Source organism: Mus caroli, chromosome 5 (genome assembly GCF_900094665.2).
Source record: "Mus caroli chromosome 5, CAROLI_EIJ_v1.1, whole genome shotgun sequence".
In the NCBI taxonomy this organism is placed as follows: domain Eukaryota; kingdom Metazoa; phylum Chordata; class Mammalia; order Rodentia; family Muridae; genus Mus; species Mus caroli.
The window spans coordinates 109129000-109150250 of record NC_034574.1 but is presented as its reverse complement, the minus strand read 5'-3'; the positions used below and the strand labels follow the sequence as shown (position 1 = coordinate 109150250).

Sequence of the window (21251 nt, the reverse complement as noted above, 5' to 3'; positions counted from 1 at the left end):
GGGGAGGAGGAGGAGGAGGAGGAGGAGGAGGAGGAGGAGGAGAAAGAAGCAGCAGCAGCAGAGGGTGACCATGGCCAAGTGAAGAGAGGGGAGAGAGGGATCAAGAAGGCTGGAGAGAAAGCAAGAGAAACAAGAAGGACAGGAGGGGCCAAGTAGCCACTTTTATAGTGGGCTGGGGCTACCTGGCTGTAGCTAGGTAACTGTGGGGGTGGAGTCCAGCCAGAATACCAGGAGCTTAGGGCATTGCCTGTGTGACTGATAGCCACAAGATGATGGAGTTGAGGGCTCATGGTGTCAGGCGCCTGTGTCTGGGAGCATAGCTTATGGTTCCGTCCCTTGTAAAATTTTTCTACTGGGTCTCCAGAGTAAGCCTCGCTTAACCAGAATACAGACTGCCTTTCAAGGTCCAACATTACAGAAGTTAACATAATCAAGATATGCCCCACAAGCATGCCCAAGGGCCATCTCCCATGTGTTTCTACAATGGCAAACTGACAACTTAAACTAAGGACACATGCTTACTATTTATAGTTATTCAGGGAAGCCGGGTGGGACGGGGAGAGAAGGGGGAGGGGGTGTGTGTTGGGTGAAGTGGATCGGGCACAGAGAAGCAAACGTGGTGTATCCTAAAAGACACAGGAGCTAAGCATTGATTGTATAGACTAGGAAGCAGAATTCTGGTTCCTACAGGCTGGGATAGAGAAAGGGAAGATGGAGAAAGGCTGGCTCCTGGGCACAAGCATACAGTGGGACCTCAGGGGGTCTACAGTACTGATACAGGCTGTAGCTGATTGGCAGCCATGAACTGAGTACCAGGAAACAGCTAATAGAGGGGGGCTGGAGTGTCCCCAACACAAAACCTAACTGGCCATGGGGCAGTGGTCATGCCTCTTACCCTAAATGGCCACTAGCCATTCATACTTGTGTGGAGATATCATACCGAACCCCCAAAACACAATTATTTATGTCAACTAAAAATGAAAAAAATAAATGGTATCTTGAAGCCCACCCAGGTGTTGGGGAGATAGATCAGCAGGTCAGATCACTTGTTATACAAGCATGTGGGCCTGAGTTAAAATCCCAGAACCCACCTCAGAAGTCAGGGTAATCTCCTGTCTGTGATGCCAGCACTGCGGGTGGGCGGAGACAGGCAAATCACTGGAGCTTCCTGGCTACCAGCCTAGCTCCAGGTTCAGTGAGAGAATCCATGCCAAGAAAATAAGATGAAACGTGGTCACCTGACTTCTTCTGCTGGCCTCTGCACACAGGCACAACACAGATACATGTGCATATACCGCAAATACACATGTGTGCACACACATACATACACTGTAGACACACATGTACACATGCATGTACACACATGCACATGTGCATGCACACATACATGAAGACATGCATGCACACACTGCACACATTCATGCATGTGCACACACATGCACACATACATGAATATAAGTGCATATACACACAGTGCACACACATATACACACAAATAATACCCCCAGAAAAGTAACAAAGTGGAAATCCCTCATGAACCCATCGCCTCCTCTGCCTTCATGGCACTCCCCTGTTCCTCTGTCCTATCCCTGCTGAGCCATGTAGAGTCCTCCCATTTGCCCAGCAAGCAATCCTCTCACTGGGTTGCAATGGGCTCCCAGACTCCCATAGAAAGAACCTTTATGTCCTTTGAAAACGTGAGCACCCACCCCATGCAACAGTGAGGAAGTTGTGTCTGGCAGAGGAACCTGCATCGTACAACACACCTCTCTGCCTCTCTGCTCCCTGGTGCTGACAATCACCTCCCTCCACATTAATCCCCTATGCTGTCAGTTAGGGGAGCTTTACACCCTGTGAAGTCATGAGCAAAAGAACCCCCATAAGTGGATTAAAACCATAAACTGCTATTTCCCTGCAAATAGCCCCCACACTACACATAGCCTAGTAATCAGTCCTCAGCAGTAGTGGGGAGGAACGTGGGGGAAGCATGCAGGGAGTGCGCAGAATAAAATCAAACATCTTTTAAATGGGCTTCTGCAGTATCTGGGGAACACCTCCCAGCTCCTTCCATGGTCCCCACCGTCTGAAGTTCCAGAAATAGGCTGGTATGTCTGGCATCAGGGCCAGACTCTCCCCTTGCCTGTTCCTGTTCACCTGTCACTCAGGCCCTACCAGGAGACGCAGAAGCTGGGATACCGGCTGCTTTGGCTGAAAATGGGGCTGAAACCTCAGTCGTTTTCCCCAAGACTATCAGTCCCTGCTTCTCAGCCTGTCCCTGGAGCTCACTAGCTGGGAAAGCCCCCATAAACACTCTAAGCACCTTTAGGAGGCACAGTCCCAGAAGCCCCTAAACCCAGACTCGCGTCAGGATGCAAGGCTCCAGGGCCTCTACCGTACTCTGTGCTTCAGCTCTGCTACAGCAGGCCACCAGCAGACTCAGGTCAGCATTTATGCCTTCTAGTTCACCCCTCGGCTGACTCCCACTCTGTCCTGCTGAGCTCCTACTTAGCCATAATGTCTCCTCCTCTGGGAAGGCCCTCCTCCTGATTTCTCTAGGTATCCCCACCAGGCCCTTTGGCATATTGCGTGGAGCATGTCTGCTTGTGCATACTTCTTCCTGCCTATTGTGAACCCTCACCACCACCACCTGCAGCCACACCACACCAGGCAAATGGTATATGCTGCATGCTTGATGCAACACCAATGTCTGAAATAGGTTTTCAGGCAAGGCCCAGCCAGAGACATGGACACAGTGTCAATGGTCATGGGGCTGCCACCTGAATGACATGAATTAGAAAATGCTACGAAATCCGGCCCCACCCCACCCCAACCTCCCAGCGTTTCCCTCCTCAGAAAATCAGGGATCACCTTAGCCATGCTGGCGTCTGGTCACAGTAGCGTCCTCTAGTGGTACCTGTGGGAAATGCAGGTTCCAGGGTTCGAAGGCTTGGTCCCCAGCTGCTGTAGAATATTTAGGAGTCGGAGCCTAGATGGAGGAAGTGAGTCATAGGGGCGGGCCTTGGGGCTTAATAGACCATCCTTACTGCTCCTTAACCACTGATGCCAAGCAACCAGCCTGCTTCCTGCTCCTACACTTTTCCCCCACCGGAAGCCCTGCAATTAGAAACTAGAATAAACCTTTCCTTCCTCAAATTGCTTCTGCCCAGTGCTTTGTCAATGGCAAAAAAAAAAATGTCTGAGCTTTCCATGCAAAATTAAACAATACCAGGGCACGAGGGTGCAGGCTTGTAATCCCAGAACTCAGAAGCTGAGGCAAGAGACTTCTGAATCCAGGGCCAGACGACTTACACAGTGAGAACCCTGAAAGGAGAAAGGGGTGTCTACAGAAGAGGGGACTCAAACACCACTTTCTCCCAAGAGAGGCTTCCAAACACCCTTTTCATCTGAATTAGGTACTCCTTCCCCTCCCCCAAAGCCCAGAATCTCCCCCTCCTTCTTGCTCTGTGTATCTGTTGGCCTTTTGTGCCTTTCTCTCCCCTAAAAGGCCATGAGCACCAAAGCCCCCAGGGTCCTGTCCATGGCCGTATCTCCAGTAGTCACCATACATAGGTTGATTATCAAGAACTTGAAGGACGCATTAAATTCAATTTCAGGCCCCCAAAGTATATCTAAGAAACATGGTGGTAGTTTACTGCGTTGCCTGACAATACCTCAGGCAGAGGGGCAGACAAACGGACAGGTGAACACACAGATGCGCACACACATGCATTCCTTCTTCTGCAGCTCATTGCTATCAGATCCTACCTCTTGATAAAGATGGGTTAAGAGGAAGGAGGTTAAGGACAGGCTCTCTTCCCAGCAAGCCAGCAGCAGGGCTGATCTAGGAGCCATGGTTGACCTGGCAAAGAAAGAAAGCCAAGTCCCAACACAGGTCACAAGGTACTGCTGGCATCTTCACCTGACAACTTAAACACCTAAGCCAAGCTCGTAGATGTATGCATGCAAATTGAAGAGAGGGATGAGTTGGCCAGACCCCAGACCCTGTGTGCCACCTGCTGTGCCATCAGTGATCATGAATGAGTCCTTCTGAAAACCTGGCACTGTCTGGCCAGGTCCTGTGCATTAAAATCTCTAATCCTGTGGGTTGTGAATTGTGTGGCATGTGTGTGTGTGTGTAGTTGGTACCTTATGTGTATGTGCATGTCTGTGTGGTTGGTGCTCTGTGTGTGTGTGTGGTACTCTGTGTGTCTGTGTGCATGTCTGTGGGGTTAGTATTCTGTGTGTGTGAGCGTGTGTGTGTGTGTGTGTGTGTGTGGTTGGTACTCTGTGTGTGTGTGCATGTGTATGTGTAGTTAGTACTCTGTGTGTGTGTGCGTGTGTGTGTATGTGTGTGTGTGGTTGGCACTGTGTATATGGTTAGCACTGTGTGTGTGCACATGTGTATGTCTATGTGGTTGGTACTGTGTGTGTGTGTGTGCTTGGTACTGTGTTTGTGTGTGTATGTGTGTGCAGGTGATTGGTAATCCTTGTGTGCACTCTTGTATGCTAGTATGCATACCTGTGAATTCCATTCGAGTGGAGGCCTGAAGTCTTCCTTGGTCATTCTTCATCTTTATCGTTTGAAGCAGAGCCTCTCCACAGTGCATCACTCCAGCCTGACTGGCTGGCTAGTGAGCTTTTGTCTCACCATCCCCAGGGGCATGTGCCACCTCTGGTCTTCCTACATGGTTTCTGGAGTCCTGAACTCAGGTCTGCACACTTGAGTAGCAGGCACTTTACCACTGACTCCCCGGCCTCCCTGGCCTGGGCTCTGGATCTTTGTATCTCCTCATAGCATCCTTTAGCAGGCCCATGGTAGGAAGCACTTTCCATAAATCAAGTCGGAGGCATAACAGCATCCCAGGGATTAAATGACCTGTCTCGGGCCTTCAGTGAAAGACAGATACAGAACTCAAGCCGGGGTCTGTCTGGGAGAGAATATTCATTACTTCAGTCTGTGGAAGGAAAAGCTCAATGCAGGCTCACAGATTCAGTCCATCATAGCAGGGACCGCTAGACAGGGTGCAGCTCAGTCGCCGGTGCTGGGAGCAGGTGGCATAGGCCGCTCACATCTCAGCCGACCAGGAAGCAGTGGTTGGAAGCAGAACCAAACGCTGGAGAGAACTTTGAAAGGTCCTCTGTCATGACCCACCTGTTCCAGCTACTCCCTCATCTCAGAATCTCTACAGCCTCCCAGAGTCGCACACAGAAGAGTAGCCTGTGGGGGACAGGTCCCACTCAGCCTCTTATATAAGGACCCTATTCCGTGGGCTCGGTGGTGCCTTTTAGTTGATCCAAAGACAGAAGGTTATCGTCCTAATATACTTAAGAATTTATCTTTGACATTTTCCCCTCCCTTCTCTTCTCCCCTCCTCCCCTCTCCAATCCCCTGCCCCCCCCCCCCCCCCCCCCCCCCCCCCCCCCCCCCGCATCCTGCTCTCTCCTCCAGCTTCCTGATCCAGTGTGTGAAGATAGGCCAAGGCTACTTCAACATCCTGCGAGAGGAAAATGCCAAGAAAAAGAAGCAGCAGCTACTCCAGAAGCTGCAGGAGGAGGAGCTAAACAAGTTCCAGCCGGCCAAGAAGTTCTCAGATATCCACTGCAGGGACAACCTGCTGGCGTAAGTAGGCAGCGGCTGTGGGCAACACCGGGCAGGGCAGGGCGCTGCGGAAGGTTAGCTCAGGGAGGCTCCTCTTGCCCAGGCTGGAGCTCAATGCCTTCCTCAGCCCAGCCCAGCCCTCCTGGCCATTCCCACTCTCTGACCTTAAGTGGAGAATCTTCAGCCACACACGCCCACTCTCCTGTCTGGTGGTTGTAAGAGGGACAGAGGAAACCTTGCTGGTTCCCTTATGTGTCTCTCTCCCTGTCTTTCCACACCTTCTCCTACTCTGATCCCTCCCCAAGTCCCCCTCCACCCAAAGCTTGGGACTCAACAGCCATCTTCAGTGCTGCCTTCCCCCTGGTACCCCCTAGCTTTCAGTCAACCACATGCCATAACACTTCTCTCCTAGGTCCACTTAGCGTGTGCATGCGCTGAGGCATTTTATCTCACATCAGTGTCTCTGTCCTGCACCGCCAGCCTCGGCCCATAGTTCGACACACTGCCGGTCCACAGAAAAGTCTGACTCTGAGTAAAGGCACTTCTCTTCCAGGAAGCCTTTCTCGCAGCCGGGAGAGGATCACCCCCAGACCAGTCCTTTCTGGGATGCTCACAGACAAAACATTGAGAGGAACCATAGCACCGAGCACAGCAGACAGGATGGGGGTTTGCTCTGTGGTGTTCCTACAAAACAGGAATCTATTAGCCGCATTGGAGAGAGTCCTCCTTGGGCCCCCACTGATTTGTCCTGACTCCTCCTTGCACTTCTGGAGTTTTGCTTGGTTTTGGTTCTGATAGCCCTGGTGCAATCCAGACTCCAGGTCCACTCTGACCTCTTTGAATCTAAACAGCACCCAGTCCTTGCCGGTTCTTCCTAGGCCAGCCCCAGCTCAGCTGTCAGGACAAGTCAAGGTGTTGCCTTCACCTTGTGACAGGAGTTCTGTCATTTTTTCTGCTGTGTATTGGAGGCTCAATGGCTCACAAGCTCCTGGGAATTCTTGCCTTGGCCTCCCATCTCTCTGGGGGGATGCTGGGATTACAGACACTTGAGTTCCATATCTGGCTTTTTATGTGGTCCCAGTATAGTGTATATACACATACACACAATATATGTGTATATGTATATATATACATACACAGACATATATGTGTGTGTATATATACACACATACAGAGATATATATGTGGGGGTATATATACAAATTTATATACATACATAGACTCCAAGCAATATAGATATATATGTACATATACTTACACACATATATGTGCGTATACACAGACCAAAATGTGTATATATACATATATGTACACACACATGTATATATACATCTACACACACACATATATAAAACAAGCATCACCTGCAGCTATTTTTAAGCCACTGGCGTCTGGACTACATCAAAGCCAGCTATAATGGGTTCTGTCATGGGTGGGAAGTTACATGTTCACAGCATGTTTTTTAAGTTTCCCTCAGTGATTCCAACATGCAGCTACGGTTGAGCAAATTTCCTCTCAATCCTTACCCAAATTCTGTCATCAAGGCGATAATTTAAAGACAGGCTGATGTGCACATCTTAGAGAAAGAGGAGTTCCTGTGGGCAGATTCACATGTGACGTTTGTATGTCTTACTTCACTGAACACTGTAAGTTTGGTGCTCACTGAAGGTGGGGTCATGTGAGCAGCCATCAGGGGTCAGAGGAGGACAGCAGGGCCCAACATTCCAGGTGACAGTCAGACATCATGGAGACTGAGACAGTTCTATCTACCTTCCAATCGTCCCAGCCTCCTCTGAGCCTTCTCCTTGGTACAGACCCCAGGCAGTCGTTTCTGTCCTCCTTGCCCTCTGAAGCTATGGGAGAGTGACTGGCACCTCTCATGCTGGCTAGAAGGTCTGGTGGCCATGCTAACTAGGGCCCACCAGCTTCTCCCACAGTGTCAATGGCCACTTACCACCTTTAAGTTTTCCTCTTTAATTTTTCTCTTTTTTTCCATTTTGTCTAGCATTTTTTTATTACTTTCATCTAAAAGGTTGTTCAAAATAAGTCAGCTGTCATCCATTCATCATTTATGAATTATTTATTCAATCTGAGGTGAGAGAACAATATTTATGATTTATAGCCCGTCATCGACACTTCCTATTGGGAGCCACCCCTCGGGAGAACTTCTGAATGGCCATGACACACTCAGCCCAGGAAGCAGGGCCAGGTGGGGTGGCTTGGTTGGCACAGTGGTGAGCATGGCTGCCTTCCAGAAGCAGGCTCAGAATAGCCAAGAGCAGAGCTGAGGGAGCCTTCCTCAGGAGGAAAGGGAGGCAGAAGGTGGAATTTCAGGAGTTTTTGCCTCATGAGATATGACCAGAAGGTTTTAGCAAAACATCAGTGGTTCCTTTATCAGGTCTTGGACCAGGTTCAAAGAAAACAGGAGAGTAGAAAGAAAATTGCTTGATGTCTTCTCTTCTGTGGCTGTGAGAAAATACCCTGACAGGAGCCAATGACAAGAGAGTTTCTGTTTGGGCTTGGTTTGGTTTAAAATCCCAAAGGGATTCATTCCATCATGGTGGGGAAGCATGGAGACAGGACCAGAGGCCGCCTGGTCACACAGCACCTGCACTCAGGAAGTAGAGGGTGAGCAGGAAGTGGATCTGATCTGTGAAGGCTCTAGGCCCACCTCCAGTGCCCCAGTTCCTCAAGCAAGGCTCCTCCTCCTCCCCTCCTCCTCTTCCTCCTCCTCCTCTAACAACAACAACAACAACAACAACAACCACTGTGCCTAAACAGCACCACCAGCTGGAGGCCAAGAATTCAGACTTGTTGGCCATGGGGACCCTTCACTGTCAAACTACCACAATCTGAGGAATTTTTATTACGCACCAAACAGTGATGTACTGAAAGATGTGGACACACAGCATCCTGAACTCCACTCTACCTATCCCTTTCAGTCAAAAGAATAACCAGGAATCTAGAAGGAAAAACAAAACGAAAACACCTCCAGAGAGTGGAGGCTTGGTCAGGGCCATAATGCTGGCAGATCATGGCCTGTGATGCCAAGACATACATCAATGACACAGCAGGATCAGTCTATTGGGAAGCGCCAGTATCCAGCTAATGTGACTAGGGCGGTACTGTGTTTTCCTTTTAAAAAATGCCCTTCACTCAGTTGTCACATACAGACTGTGTGTATTCATAGGGCACAGTGTGGCATCTCAGTAGACTCACACAATGTGCAGTGGTTGGATTGGGATCTTTACGAGGCCCTATCACCTCAAGCACACTGAGCGGAGAAGATTCAGAGTCCGCACCACTCCCTGCACAGAAGCATGCAGCCCACAGTCATCGGCCACAAGTCTGCTGCTGCTGTGGAAGGTTAGAAGTCGTCCTCCCCACGGGGACATGTTAGCCAGTGGCGGACTCGTAGGGTTGCCCATCAACTGCAGCCTTGCCCTAGGATAAAAAGGACTAAAGTTCTCCCTCCTTTTTGTAGAAATTGTCATGTAATGAAGAAGCCACCTGTCGTAGTTTGAATAGGTTTGGCCCCCACAGACTCACGTGTTTGAATGTTTGGCCCATAGTCAGTGCCACTATTAGGAGGTGTGGCCTTGTTGGAGGAAGTGTGTCACTTTGGGAGTGGGCTTTGAGGTCTCCTATGCTCAAGCTCCACCCAGTATGGAACACAGTCTCCTGATGCCTGTGGATCAAGATGTAGAACTCTCAGCTCCTTCTCCAACACCATGCCTGCCTGCATGCTGCCATGCTTCTTGCCTTGATGATAATGGACTGAATTCTGAACCTGTAAGCCAGCTCCAGTTAAGTATTGTCTTTTATGAGAGTTGCCTTGGTCATAGTGTCTGTCACAGCGATGGAAACCCTAACAAAGGCAGAAGTTGGTACCAGGAACTAGGATATTGCTGTGATAGGCCAGACTGTTTTCGTTTGAAGGAATGTGGATCTGGGGACTTTGGATTTGGAAAGCAATGGAATGCTTTAAGTGGGGTTTAATGGGCCATCCTAGTAGGAATACAGAAAACATTGGTGATTTGAACTCTTCTGGCCTGGCTCAAGTAGTTTCAGAGGAAAAGAATTTTAGTGCCTAGAGGTTGTTCTTGTGGTATTTTGGTAAAGTCTGTGACTGCATTTTGCCCCTTTCTGAAGAGTCTGCCTGAGGCTAAGGTGAAGAGATTTAGATTAATTGCATTGATAAAGGAAATCTCAAAATAGCCTAGCATAGACTCTGTCCTGTAGTTCACTCTTATGACGAGCATTTTGATGGAACATAGCAAGCTTAGAAAGGAGAAATATAAAATGTGTGGTTCAAGGATTAAAGGGGAATAGAACTAAGTCCTGTGTTCAAGGATATTAAATGGACTGAGGGAGTAGCAACCTCAGGCAAGATCCCACCTATCTAAGCTTCCATCTTATGAAAAGGAATTGAAGAAAAGCTTAGGTCCAGGCATAGCGACTAAGGATGCTTCTAACTAATGAAGTTGGGAAAACCTTTGAACATCCTAGCACTCAGGAGACAGAGGCTGCATCTCTGGGTTCAAGGCCAACCTGTTCTACAAAGCAAGTTCCAGGACAGCCAAGCTTAGGCAGTGAAGGAAACCATGGAAAATGGAAAGCTGGTGAGGATGTAATTTAGGGTCAAGGATGGAATTTCCTTCTGCAACTAAGGAAAGCCACTGAGGTCAGGCATGTGGCAGAGGTGTCCCTGCATGAAGGCCCAGAGAGGCCATTGTGTAAAGCTGTGAAGGCAAAACCCATATTGCCTTGGAGACCCTGAGATGTTAGAGATGCCAGAGCCATGGGATGTCTCCTGAGGGAAGCTGCTAACAGGGAATGGAACCAGCCCAAGAGAATGAAGTGTGTTGCAGTTAACAAAGATGAAAGGAGTTGGAGATCTGAAGAGTGTTTTGACATCACACATGGAGGATTCAGATTTTGGAGTCGGCCCAGCTGGTTTTCAATCTTGCTTTGGTGCAGTATTTTCTCACTATGCTCCCTTCCCTGTGCTTTGAAAAGGTAATGTATATCCTGTGATGTTGAGAATATGTGATCTGCTTCTTGATTTTGACTTTATAGGGGATTACAGTTAGGAGATTGCATAAATCTCAGAAGAGACTTTGAACTTTGGACTTTTAAACATTGTTGAAACTGTGATAGACTATGGGGACTTTTGAAGTTGGGCTAAATGTATTTTGTATTTTATTATGGCTACAAGACTATGGGAGCCAGGGAGTGGAATGTGATTTGAATACGTATGGCCCCCATAGACTCATGAGTTTGAATGTTCAGCCCATAGGAAGTGGCACTACTAGAGGCGTGGTCTTGTTGGAGGAAGTGTGTCACTGTGGGGGCGGGCTTTGAGGTCTCCTATGCTTAAGCTCCACCCAGTGTGGAACAGTTTCCTTTTGATGCCTGTGGATCAAGATGTTGAGCTCTCAGCTCCATCTCCAGCACCATGTCTGCCTGCACACTGCCATGCTTCCTGCCATGATGATAATGGACTGAACTTCTGAAACTATAAACCAGCCCCAACTAAGTGTTTTCCTTTATAAAAGTTGCCTTGGTCACGGTGTCTCTTCACAGCAATGGAAATTCTGACTAAGACACCGCCCAGCCTGCACCAAATAAGGAGAGGAAAGTGTTGAAGAGGCTTCATAGGATCCACAGTCAGAGAACACCTTTCTCCAGTCCTTATTCCCCCTGAGTATGCAAGACATGGTTTATTTAAAGTTTAATACGTTTATGCTTATTCCTTTTATTGGTTTGGTTAGTCTTATCTAGTACGGTCTCTAAGCCGGACAAAACCAGTTATCAAAATAAATGGCTGCCCACTCCATGAGTCTAGCAACAAATGCAGGGCTGGGGCTTGCTCTACGAATTAGCATTCAGAGACTGTCCATAGCAAGATGGCATCACAGGCAGGGGCACAGGTAGGACTTGGAGTTGAGTCCTGACTCTACTCTACAACTGCTGGCCTTTGAGCAGCTCAGCAGACCTGAGTCTCCATTTATTCCACCCGTATGGATGGGGCAAGACACCCATGCGTGCTATGAGGATTACAGGAAACGAAGCTCAGCACAGATCACAGCATATAGAACACACTCGATGCCTGTCAGCAACTATGATACAACAAAGTGATTTTGACCTCTCTGGGTCTCCTTTAGCTAAACTCCTTATAATCTTTGGCACAAAAATCTTAATTTCCATGAAGGCATCCCATATCTAAGAGCCTGACTTCTAAAATATGGTTCCAATGTAGAGGTCTCAAGAGTGCAAAGGTAGGACTTAAAGTCAAGTCTTTTTTTTTTTTAACAAAGCAAAGGTCACACACATATACACAGACACATATATACATACATACATTCATACATACACATGCATACATATACACATACATATATACATACACACCTATACATATACACATAAATACACAATATACACATACATTCACACCTACACATATACACACATATATAATACACACATATACACATACATGTACATACATATGCATACATACATACACATACACACATACATACACAGAGACATATACACACATGCATTCATGTACATAATCACACACACCTCAGGATCTAAGTGACTGCAGGCAAAAGCTTTAAGTCTGACAAACTAAGGCAAAGAGGAGGTACAATCATGCATGTACCATGATCCTTGCCTGTGAGCCTTCCCCCCTCCCACAGCCATCCCCCACCCCCGCTATGCTCAGTTTTCCAGCTACAGATTCAGGCCAAAAAATAAATAAATAGGAACCCGTGGTGGGGGAGTGGAATTTGTCTTATTATTAGAATCAAAAGAAGTCATCAAACCAAGGATTTCAGAGTGTGAGGTCTAGGAGACATGGACCTGTCACCGTGGGACATGTATGTAACCATGTTCACTAGGACAGAACACAGAGATGCATTTGCCAGTGAGGTTTTTTTTTGTTTTGTTTTTTGTTTTTTAATTCCTAGTTTGTTTGTTTTCCAGCTCCAGTGTCAAAAAAGGGGTCAATGCCCATTGAAACTGGGGCACCTAGATTCTGGGGCTAGCTATCTTTTAATTAGCTCTCTGACCCCAAGATTGTCCTCAGATCCCCCAGAGGAAGGTGCTTGGTCCTCACGTGCCAGCACAACCCCACATGACCCGGCACGAAGCTAGGGTAATCTTTTCAAAAAAGAGAAATTGCTCCCAGCAGGACCCTCTCAAGGGCGGAAAAAGACAAATCTTAGGTAGAAGCTCACAGGCCCAGAGAGCCTTGCTTGTGGCTTGTGGCTTGTGGCTCCTGCCTGGGCGCACAGCCTCCTCCTCCCCCTCTGACCACATGCCCCCCTGCGGCAGCTTCCCAGTACCAGCCCATCCCCCCTTATATTTGTCTGGTTAATCCCACTCGACCTTCAGATTCCGGTTCATTATTTCCGTCTGTCTGGTTCATTAATGCAGTCGTGAAATACCTACTCCAAAAAACGTACTAAGTCAAGGAAACAAATACAACTTTCCCAGGTCTGTGGTCAGAGGGGAAAGACAGTCATCCCTCCAATCAGGGACACTCAAAGTAGATGGCTCCCTCACACCGCCTGGTGCATCTCTCCCTGCGGCCCTGTCTTCTCGGGCTGAGTGGATGCCAACAGCATCCCAGGACACAAGATGGAGAGGTGTCCTGTGTGACGCCTGTGTGAATCCCTGTGTGACAGCATCACTTTTGACAAATTCTATTGTGTCAACCAACCACAGAGCTGAGAGCCAAAGAAGGGAAAGTATGGGGGCCCACTTCTCATTTGTCCTTTGTAACCGTCATGACTCCCGGGGGTGGGGGGATCGCAGCCCGTGTTAGGCTATAAACTCTGCATACTCTCCCTATATAGCCCTGTCGGGTGCTTGGTTATACCCACCCCCGACCCTCACAAGACTCTTAAGTCTCAGGAAGGGAAAGGGTGGGTCAGCCTCCTTCCTTGTGACATCTGCAGCCCCCACAGAGAAGATATTCAGTAGTCACTGCTAGAAGTCAGTGAACCAGGAGCCCATGAGTGATCCTGTAAGGAAAACACTTAGGTGGGGCTCCTGGGTAATCAGAGCTTCAAGGGAACGGGAGGGTGAGAAACCAGGGGTGCTCAATCCAGGGGTGCATGGCCCAGAGAAGCAGGCAGTGACTCCAAAGCCTGGGACACAAGACCCCAGAGAAGCAGGCAGTGACTCCCAAGCCTGGGACACAAGACCCCAGAGAAGCAGGCAGTGACCCCCAATCTTCAGCTGCTACTGATACTCAGTGGAGATGTGGCCCAGAGTGGCCAGCGTTTTTAAGGTCTTAAGAAACAAACATTTACAAGAAATGTCTAAAATTTAAAACATGGGTAGTTGATTAAGTTGCATGCACATGTGTGCATGCACACACACACACCCATATTGGGGGGTGGTCTGATTAAAACACCTGCAAGCCAAATTCAGTTATAAGAGAAAATGCCTATGATGCAGGAATATTTGAAAGAAAGCCATTTTCTGTAGCTGAGATAACCTCCTCTGTGAAAGATGGGGGCGGAGGGGGGGGGGCGGGGAGTCGACAACACCCGGGAGGGAACACTGAAATGTGGTCTCAAATATACCCTTCACATAGAACAGAGTCAGAAAGCATGCTAGTGAGTCTTGGTTATCAACCTGACTGAATTGAATAACGCCTACGAGATGTATAGTGTCCACCTCTACCTGTGTCTGGGAGAGGGTTTCCAGAGAGGACCAGCTAATAAAGGGAGATTTGCCCTTAGCACGAGCCACACAGTCCCACAGGCTGGGAGCCCAGAAGTGAGCAAGTCACCACAGGTTTCTTTCTCTCCTCCTCTCCCACCTATCCTCCCTCTCCCCCCTCTCCCTCCCTCCCTCTCCTCAATGAGGCATCCCATGTCTCTGAAACAAGGAATTTACCTTCTTGTTTCTTTTCTGCTTTCCTCTGGCAGGGCAAGCCTTGTTTTCTTTTAATGTGTTGTGTTCACCTACTGCCTCTAGAATTCTCACCCAGCACACTGGCATGACTGCCAGGCACACTGTAGGTGTCCAGTCCCCAGTGTCACTCATTCCTGACAGAGATGAGCCTCAAGGCTGCTTCGCTCCCAACTCACTCGGCTCCCCTATCTGCTCTCCCCTCAGTACCTACGACTGCGAGAAGCTAAAGAAGTTGGAGGCCGGGATCATCATCCGCCCGTTCACGCCCATCCACAGCTGTCTCATGGCGCCCTCCCTGCCTGAGTCTCACGTGTAAGCCGGCCCCACCTCCACCTCCATAACCTTGCTGGGTCAGAAACCGGAAGGAAGCTAAAACGACCCTGAGAGCTAACTCATCAGGAGCTTTGTCCCCTTGAAAGGGACAGGGAGGCTGGAGCCAGCAAAACTGGCTCATAAAAACAAAACAACATCAGAAACAGAATAGACAGAGTAGAAGATGTGGTAGGTTAGACCCCAGCAGCAAATATGCAAGGGCCCGAGTCATCCCTTCCCCCACTGAACCAGATCCTCAAAAGTCAAATAATTTGCAAAGATAAAATCTGCCTTGAGCTCTCAATGCAGAGTTTGTACACAAAAACAAAAAACTCAGCTGAGGCTCAGGGGTCATGATCCCCCTCTCTCCAAGACTCGGGGAGCTATTTCCCACAAGCCCCTGCGGCCCCATGCCTAAAGGCATGACCTCCTCCACATCCCATGGTACTCAAGACTAAGCGACCTTCCGAAGAGCAAAGCGTGCTTGCTTTCCGGAAACCTTAGCATGTGGTTCCTCTATTGTCTGCTCCGAGAGCCACAAGTCCTTAGGGCTTCACCAGGGTGGGGGGATGGAGAGAACTTCTCGCCTCGCACTGATGCTGTGTGGAGACTGAGAGACCCTCCTTGCAAAGGGCTCTCCTGTGTCCCACTGGATATTTAAAAGCAGCATCCTGGGCCACTCTGCCCAACAAATGTCAACAGCACCCTCAGCTCACGAGCCAAGACCATCATCACCATCACCGCTTTCCCTCACCACTGTCAGCAGCAGCACACACCGAACATGTTCTCATCCCTTATTAGTAGCCAAGGCTAATCCCACCACATTACAACTGGCCTCTGCCCACCTTTTACGGACATTTATCTGGGTCTCCTGGTAGAACTACTCACTCATCATGAGCGTTCCAACCGGCAGCCCAAGCTGGGTGCCCTTAAAGCATCCTCTTGGGAAAAACACAGCGTCTCTGGGAAGCGCCCACGTACCTCCCGGCCATTCCCATGGGTAAGCCCCTCTGGAAGCCTGAGATTCACATAGATCCAGAACCCAGAAGAGAGGCCTAGAAAAATAGGTCCCGTTCCCCATCTGTATGATTGGAGAAACGAGGTTAACCACACTGAGCCTTGAGTGCTGTGAGCAGAAACTGTTTTCTTCCATGCCAGATGGGAAAGTGAACCCTGCCAGGGGTCTCTCGCAACAGGAATCTTCACCCCTGGCTCCCAGCTCGGGTGTATTTGATAGGCTTTCATTATGACTGTCAACACACTGCGGGTGTTACAGGAATGTGTTTACTGTTATCCCCTGGTGTCTCCAGTACATGTCTTGGGTGTTGCAGATCACATGATCTCTCTCTCTCTCTCTCTCTCTCTCTCTCTCTCTCTCTCTCTCTCTCTCTCTCAACTACTTTACCGTTGTAGTATAGAAGGGACAAGGCTGGAATGTATTGTTTGTGTTCTAATAAGATTTTCCTTCATTATGGAAACAAGTTACATGCCCACTCAGTGGCTGTAGTTTGCCAACCTTCCCTTTAGAAGCTGGTCGCTTCTTTTCCTTGACTAGTGAAAGGTTCTGGCCATGCTGAATCGCTGTGTGTTGATGGATTGCTCAACTTGGAATGACAGAACCCTCTCCCATTGCCCCCAAGTCTACAGAGTGCTGGGCGAACCCACCATCGCTGCTCCAGGAGGGGTCTGCCTTCTTGTTTGATCGGTTGCTTAGGATGACAGCAGTATCTCTTACCATCTAGTGCCGGCCGGCATGGGCTTGTCCACACTGTACCTAAGAAGGATTCTAAGAACAAGGGCCTCGATACCCAAGGCTTCCGGAGGCAAAGGCTCACAGGAGGCTCAGCAGTCCTCTGCCATTCCCTGGACCAAGTTGGTCAAAAGAGCAGAGCAGATACAGGGAGCAAGGGAAAGACTCAAACTCCCGAGAAGACGAGGTAGCAAAGTCAGAGCACAGAGTCTCAGACTGCAGAGCGAGGAGGAGTTGGGTATTTTATAGATTTGTTTTTACTACTTTTAAACTGTGAGCATATATGTATCTGCCGGGTGTGTGTGGGCGTGTGTATGGGAGCTACGTGTCTGCGTGTATGAGTGTATGTGGGGGTATACATGTATGTGTGCGCAGGTATATGTGTCTGTATATGGTGTGTATGTATGAGTATATATGTGGGGAGTATGGGTATCTGTGTGTGTATGTGTATAGGTATGTATGTATAAAGGTGTATGTGTGGTGGTGTATATATGTGGGTGTGGGTGTCACATGTGTGTCTGTGTGTGAGGGGGATGCATGCCTATGTGGGTACAGGTGTATGTGTCTTTCTCTGTGTGTATGGGGCTGTATATATGTATGGGTGTATGTTTGGGAGTGGGTGTACATGTGTGTCTCTGTGTGTATGTGTCTGTATGGGTGTGTATATATGGGTATATCTCTGTGTGTGTGTGTCTGTGTGTGTGTGTCTGTGTGTGTGTCTGAGAGAGAGAGAGAGAGAGAGAGAGAGAGAGAGAGAGAGAGAGAGAGAGAGATGCCCTCATAGCTCAGAGGAGGGAAGCAGACCCTGAAGCTGGAGTTACATGGAGTGATAATCCTCGTGTGGTTGCTGGGAACTGAACCGGGTTTTCTGGAAGAGCAGCCAGTGCTCTTGGCTGCTGAGCCATCCATCTCTCCAGGAACTACAGCATCTTTCCAGTGAGTTGTTCTCATCACTTTTCTTCTTCGCTGGGACAGAATGCTTGACAGGAAGCAACGTAAGGGGCCAGACCAGTAAAGGCACCCACTATCGTGCCTGGTGACCTGAGTTTGAACTCACAAGGTGGGAGGAGAAAACAGATTCTTGTAGTCTGTCCTCTGATCCCCCCACAAGTGAAGCAGGACACNCCCCCCCCCCCCCCCCCCCCCCCAAGCACAATCATAAACAATTATAAAACGGACAAAGATGCAATGTGAAGAGAAGAAGAAATTATTCTGGCTCAAGTTTGAGGGGATAGAGCCCAGTGTAGAGAGGAAGGCACTGCAGTGGGTGCATCAGGCAGTCTGCTGATACTTGAGCCAATCACCAAGCCGATCACAGCTCACAGGGCCTGCTCCCGGAGCCCTACGCCTGACATAGCGATCAAGAAGCAGAGGGTTCACAATCTCCCCAGAGGGTACCACTCTATCTGGGGACCACCGCAAAGGCTGAGCCTTGGGAACATCTCAGATCCTACCCATAACATTAGTCTCTGCTTGTCATTCCTTAAGCCCTCAGCCACCACATAAGCCAGTGTAGATCAGAGCCTGGCTAGTCCCTCAACCCCAGTGCGATTGATCCTGAAGCTGGCTGACAATCCCGAGTTAGCCGGGTAGGGATCGATTCCATCACCTGCAGCGGTGGGGAAAGATTTGGCTTTTATGTTTCAAAATGGGAGGGGCCATCTAAAGCACAGAGACACAGCTTCCTACCATCCCTCTAAAGAGACAAGGCTGTCCCAAACAGCCTTTTCTAAACACCAGCTCAGCAGAAGCATGGCCACACCCCATGTCCTGATCTGCCATTGGACACAGGCTGGGACAGCATTGTACACTTGGACTGGATGCTCACACACACCAGAGTTGTACAGGTGTGTGACACTCGCCTAGGTTCTGGGCCTGGGCACTGCAGACGTGAGCCTTGTACAAGCCCGTGGGGAGAGTTTTCTGACTGTGCCTGTGTTCAAGCAGATAAGTGCTTTCTCTTTAAATCTGAGCAAGTTCTTTCTCTTTAAATCTGAGGGGTTTTTTCTGTGACCTGGAGAGAAAAGACAGGTTGCCACCAGGCTTGCTTCCAGGTTTTGTTGTGGTTGGTTTTTTTGTTTGTTTTTTTCCCCAGACTACTCACTGCAGATTAGGGGAGTGAGGGTCAGGTTTGAGGCTTCTCACAGGCAAGCGAGCAAATGGTCTAGACCCAGAAGATGAACACTCTTTTCCTGATGAGAAAGGAAGGCTCCATCCCCGCAGGGCCGGAGACCAGCATCAACGGGTTATTCCACAGTGGGGATTCAGGAGGCTGGACTCAGATTCCAACTCTAATGTTTACTGGCCTTTTGACAATTAGATGAGTTTCCTGGTCCTTTGTGCCTCAGTTTATTTATCTACAAAATAGGGACACACTGGTGGTACTCTCCTCCAGATTCACGAAATTGAGAGTAAACCACGGGTAGTGAATGACTTGGACACTACTTGGGGTGCTCACAGCTACTATCGGGGCTGGAGCTGGGTTGTCACCACACATCAGTGGCCCGGCATGTGAGAAGCACACCCCAAGCTATCAGTCAGGGAACAAATGTCAGATCCAAAGCAACCGATTCCCACCATCTTGCGTGTGATAAGCAGAAGGATGCTGAGCCCACCTGTATCCATGCCATGTGCTGGCCAAGACTGTGACTTGCAGGTCCCTGAGAGCAGCCGTGATAAACAGGGACCTGGGGTGTAGAGACTCGGAGGAGACGTTTAGGGATATCCTCAGACAGTGCCTAACCCAGACCTAGAGAGATCAAGGTTTACTTCCCAGTGACCTTAAAGAAGTGGGGTTTCCTGTCTCACAGCTCTGGGGAAGGTTGCTGCCAGGGTCACCGCCTTCTTGGCTGCACACAGCAGTCCTCTGTTTCCTCACAGCGACCTTCTCTGTGTTGTAGCTATGGAGAGGCCTTATGTGTCTCTTTCCGCTAAGACTGGATTAGAGCCTTCCAAAATGGCTTCCTTTTAGATGGAGTGCCTCTTCAAAGGCCATATCTCCAAACACATTGGAGGAACTGAGAGTTACAGTTTTAACATAAGAATTCCGAGGTCCACAATTAAGCCCACACTAGGTGGCTTAGGGGTGTAGGGAGTTTGGAGATGTTAAACAAGGGCAGAGAGGGTCCACTTTGGCTTGTTCTGGGCAGTTTCATAAATCACTAGGATGGAGGTGTTGAAAGTCAGAGGAATCTTAGATGTAAGGAAGAAGGGAAAAGGAAGGGAGGAAGAGAGGGAGGGAGGGATGGAGGGAGGGAATGAATGAGTCTGATGTTCACCAACCCAATGTCTCCAGTACCACCACACGACCAGGCAGACTCCATCCCTTTCTATACACATCTCATAGCCAAGACCTGCAGGGGTCCCTGTCCCAGCCTCTTACAATTTGTTAGTGCTACAATTAGGAAATATCTTGGTGCTTAAGGCCCAGCAATAGGTGTATGACACGTTGACTTCATTGCCTAAATGCTGGACAGAGAGCTACTGACCTGTGTTGTCCCCTGCAGTGGGAACCCAAGGCAAAGGAGGAGTGAGTCGTACTTAGTAAATCACTTGAAGAAGAATCTTGTTCTTTATTCAGATGGATGTGTGTAGAAGACACACACACACACGTACACACACGGGCGCATACACACACACACACACACACACACACACACACACACACACACACACACACGGTAGGAAGGAAGAGGAGAAGGGGGCTCCTAGTTGTCCTTGGATGTGACAGTTACACCCTAGCAGGAGAGGCTGAGGGTGGGGAGAGGTAGGACAGCTCTATTTCACTTTAGATGACTAGAAAGCTGGCTCTCAGGGGACACCCTAGGACAGCCCCCCACAAGGTGTGAGGTGAGATCTTCCTGGAAACTGAGAAATCTTCCCTTCCTGCGCCTGGGAACCCCTGGGGAGCAGTGGCCTGGGCAGGAAGCTGGCTCAGGAGAGCAAGGAGAGCCATCCCAAAGCCTCCTTAAGCGAAGGCTCTTTTCCATTAGGGAAGGATGAGCACTCTTGGGGGTGGAGGCAGCTTCCAGGACTACACCCCAGTTTCAAGAAAACCTCAGGCTGGTCATGTTAACCCTGTCCTGCCCTCGCTAACAGTGACCACCACTCCACTGGCTCCCTTGGTACCTAAGTCAGCCCCCCAGGCCAGGTCACTCTGGGGTTCAAACCATCACCCATGTTAGCTGTGTGACCTCAGGTAACTCGCTGCACCTCTCAGAGCCTCAGGTCTCCCACCAGATACAACATCCTATCAGGTCATTGAGCATCCGATTGAACATTCAAACACCATCTCTGCTCACGACTGAGTTGTGTGACCTGGAGCAACACTGGCTCTGCCTCTCTGGACTCTGCCTCTCTTGTCTAAAATAGGTAATAATTCACATACCACCGTGTTATTGGGAACCTTAAATAATGTGGAGAAAGCATACCAGCTAAAGTGTAGTACACTGCAGACAGTTAGTATGGGGTCCCCAGAGGATCAAAAATGTCAATCAGACACACTGTTCGGCAGTCTGTTTTCTTTCATTTTCTTTCTTTTCTTTTTATTAGATATTTTCTTTATTTACATTTCAAATGCTATCCGGAAAGTTCCCTATACCCTTCCCCCACCCTGTTCCCCTACCCACCCACTCCCACTTCTTGGCCCTG

The 21251-nt window shown here is 49.1% G+C and overlaps 1 protein-coding gene across 5 annotated transcripts in view; it reads left to right on the top strand.

The window, feature by feature from the left end:
- Nucleotides 1–21251, top strand: part of Ccdc60 (coiled-coil domain containing 60) — a 165263-nt gene that overhangs the window by 99205 nt on the left and 44807 nt on the right. For all 5 annotated transcript variants that reach the window (XM_021162733.2, XM_021162731.1, XM_021162732.1 and 2 more), the window contains 2 exons: nucleotides 5450–5620; nucleotides 14744–14851. In XM_021162733.2, coding sequence (XP_021018392.1) covers nucleotides 5450–5620; nucleotides 14744–14851 — 279 coding nt within the window. The remainder of the gene's footprint in view (nucleotides 1–5449; nucleotides 5621–14743; nucleotides 14852–21251) is intronic.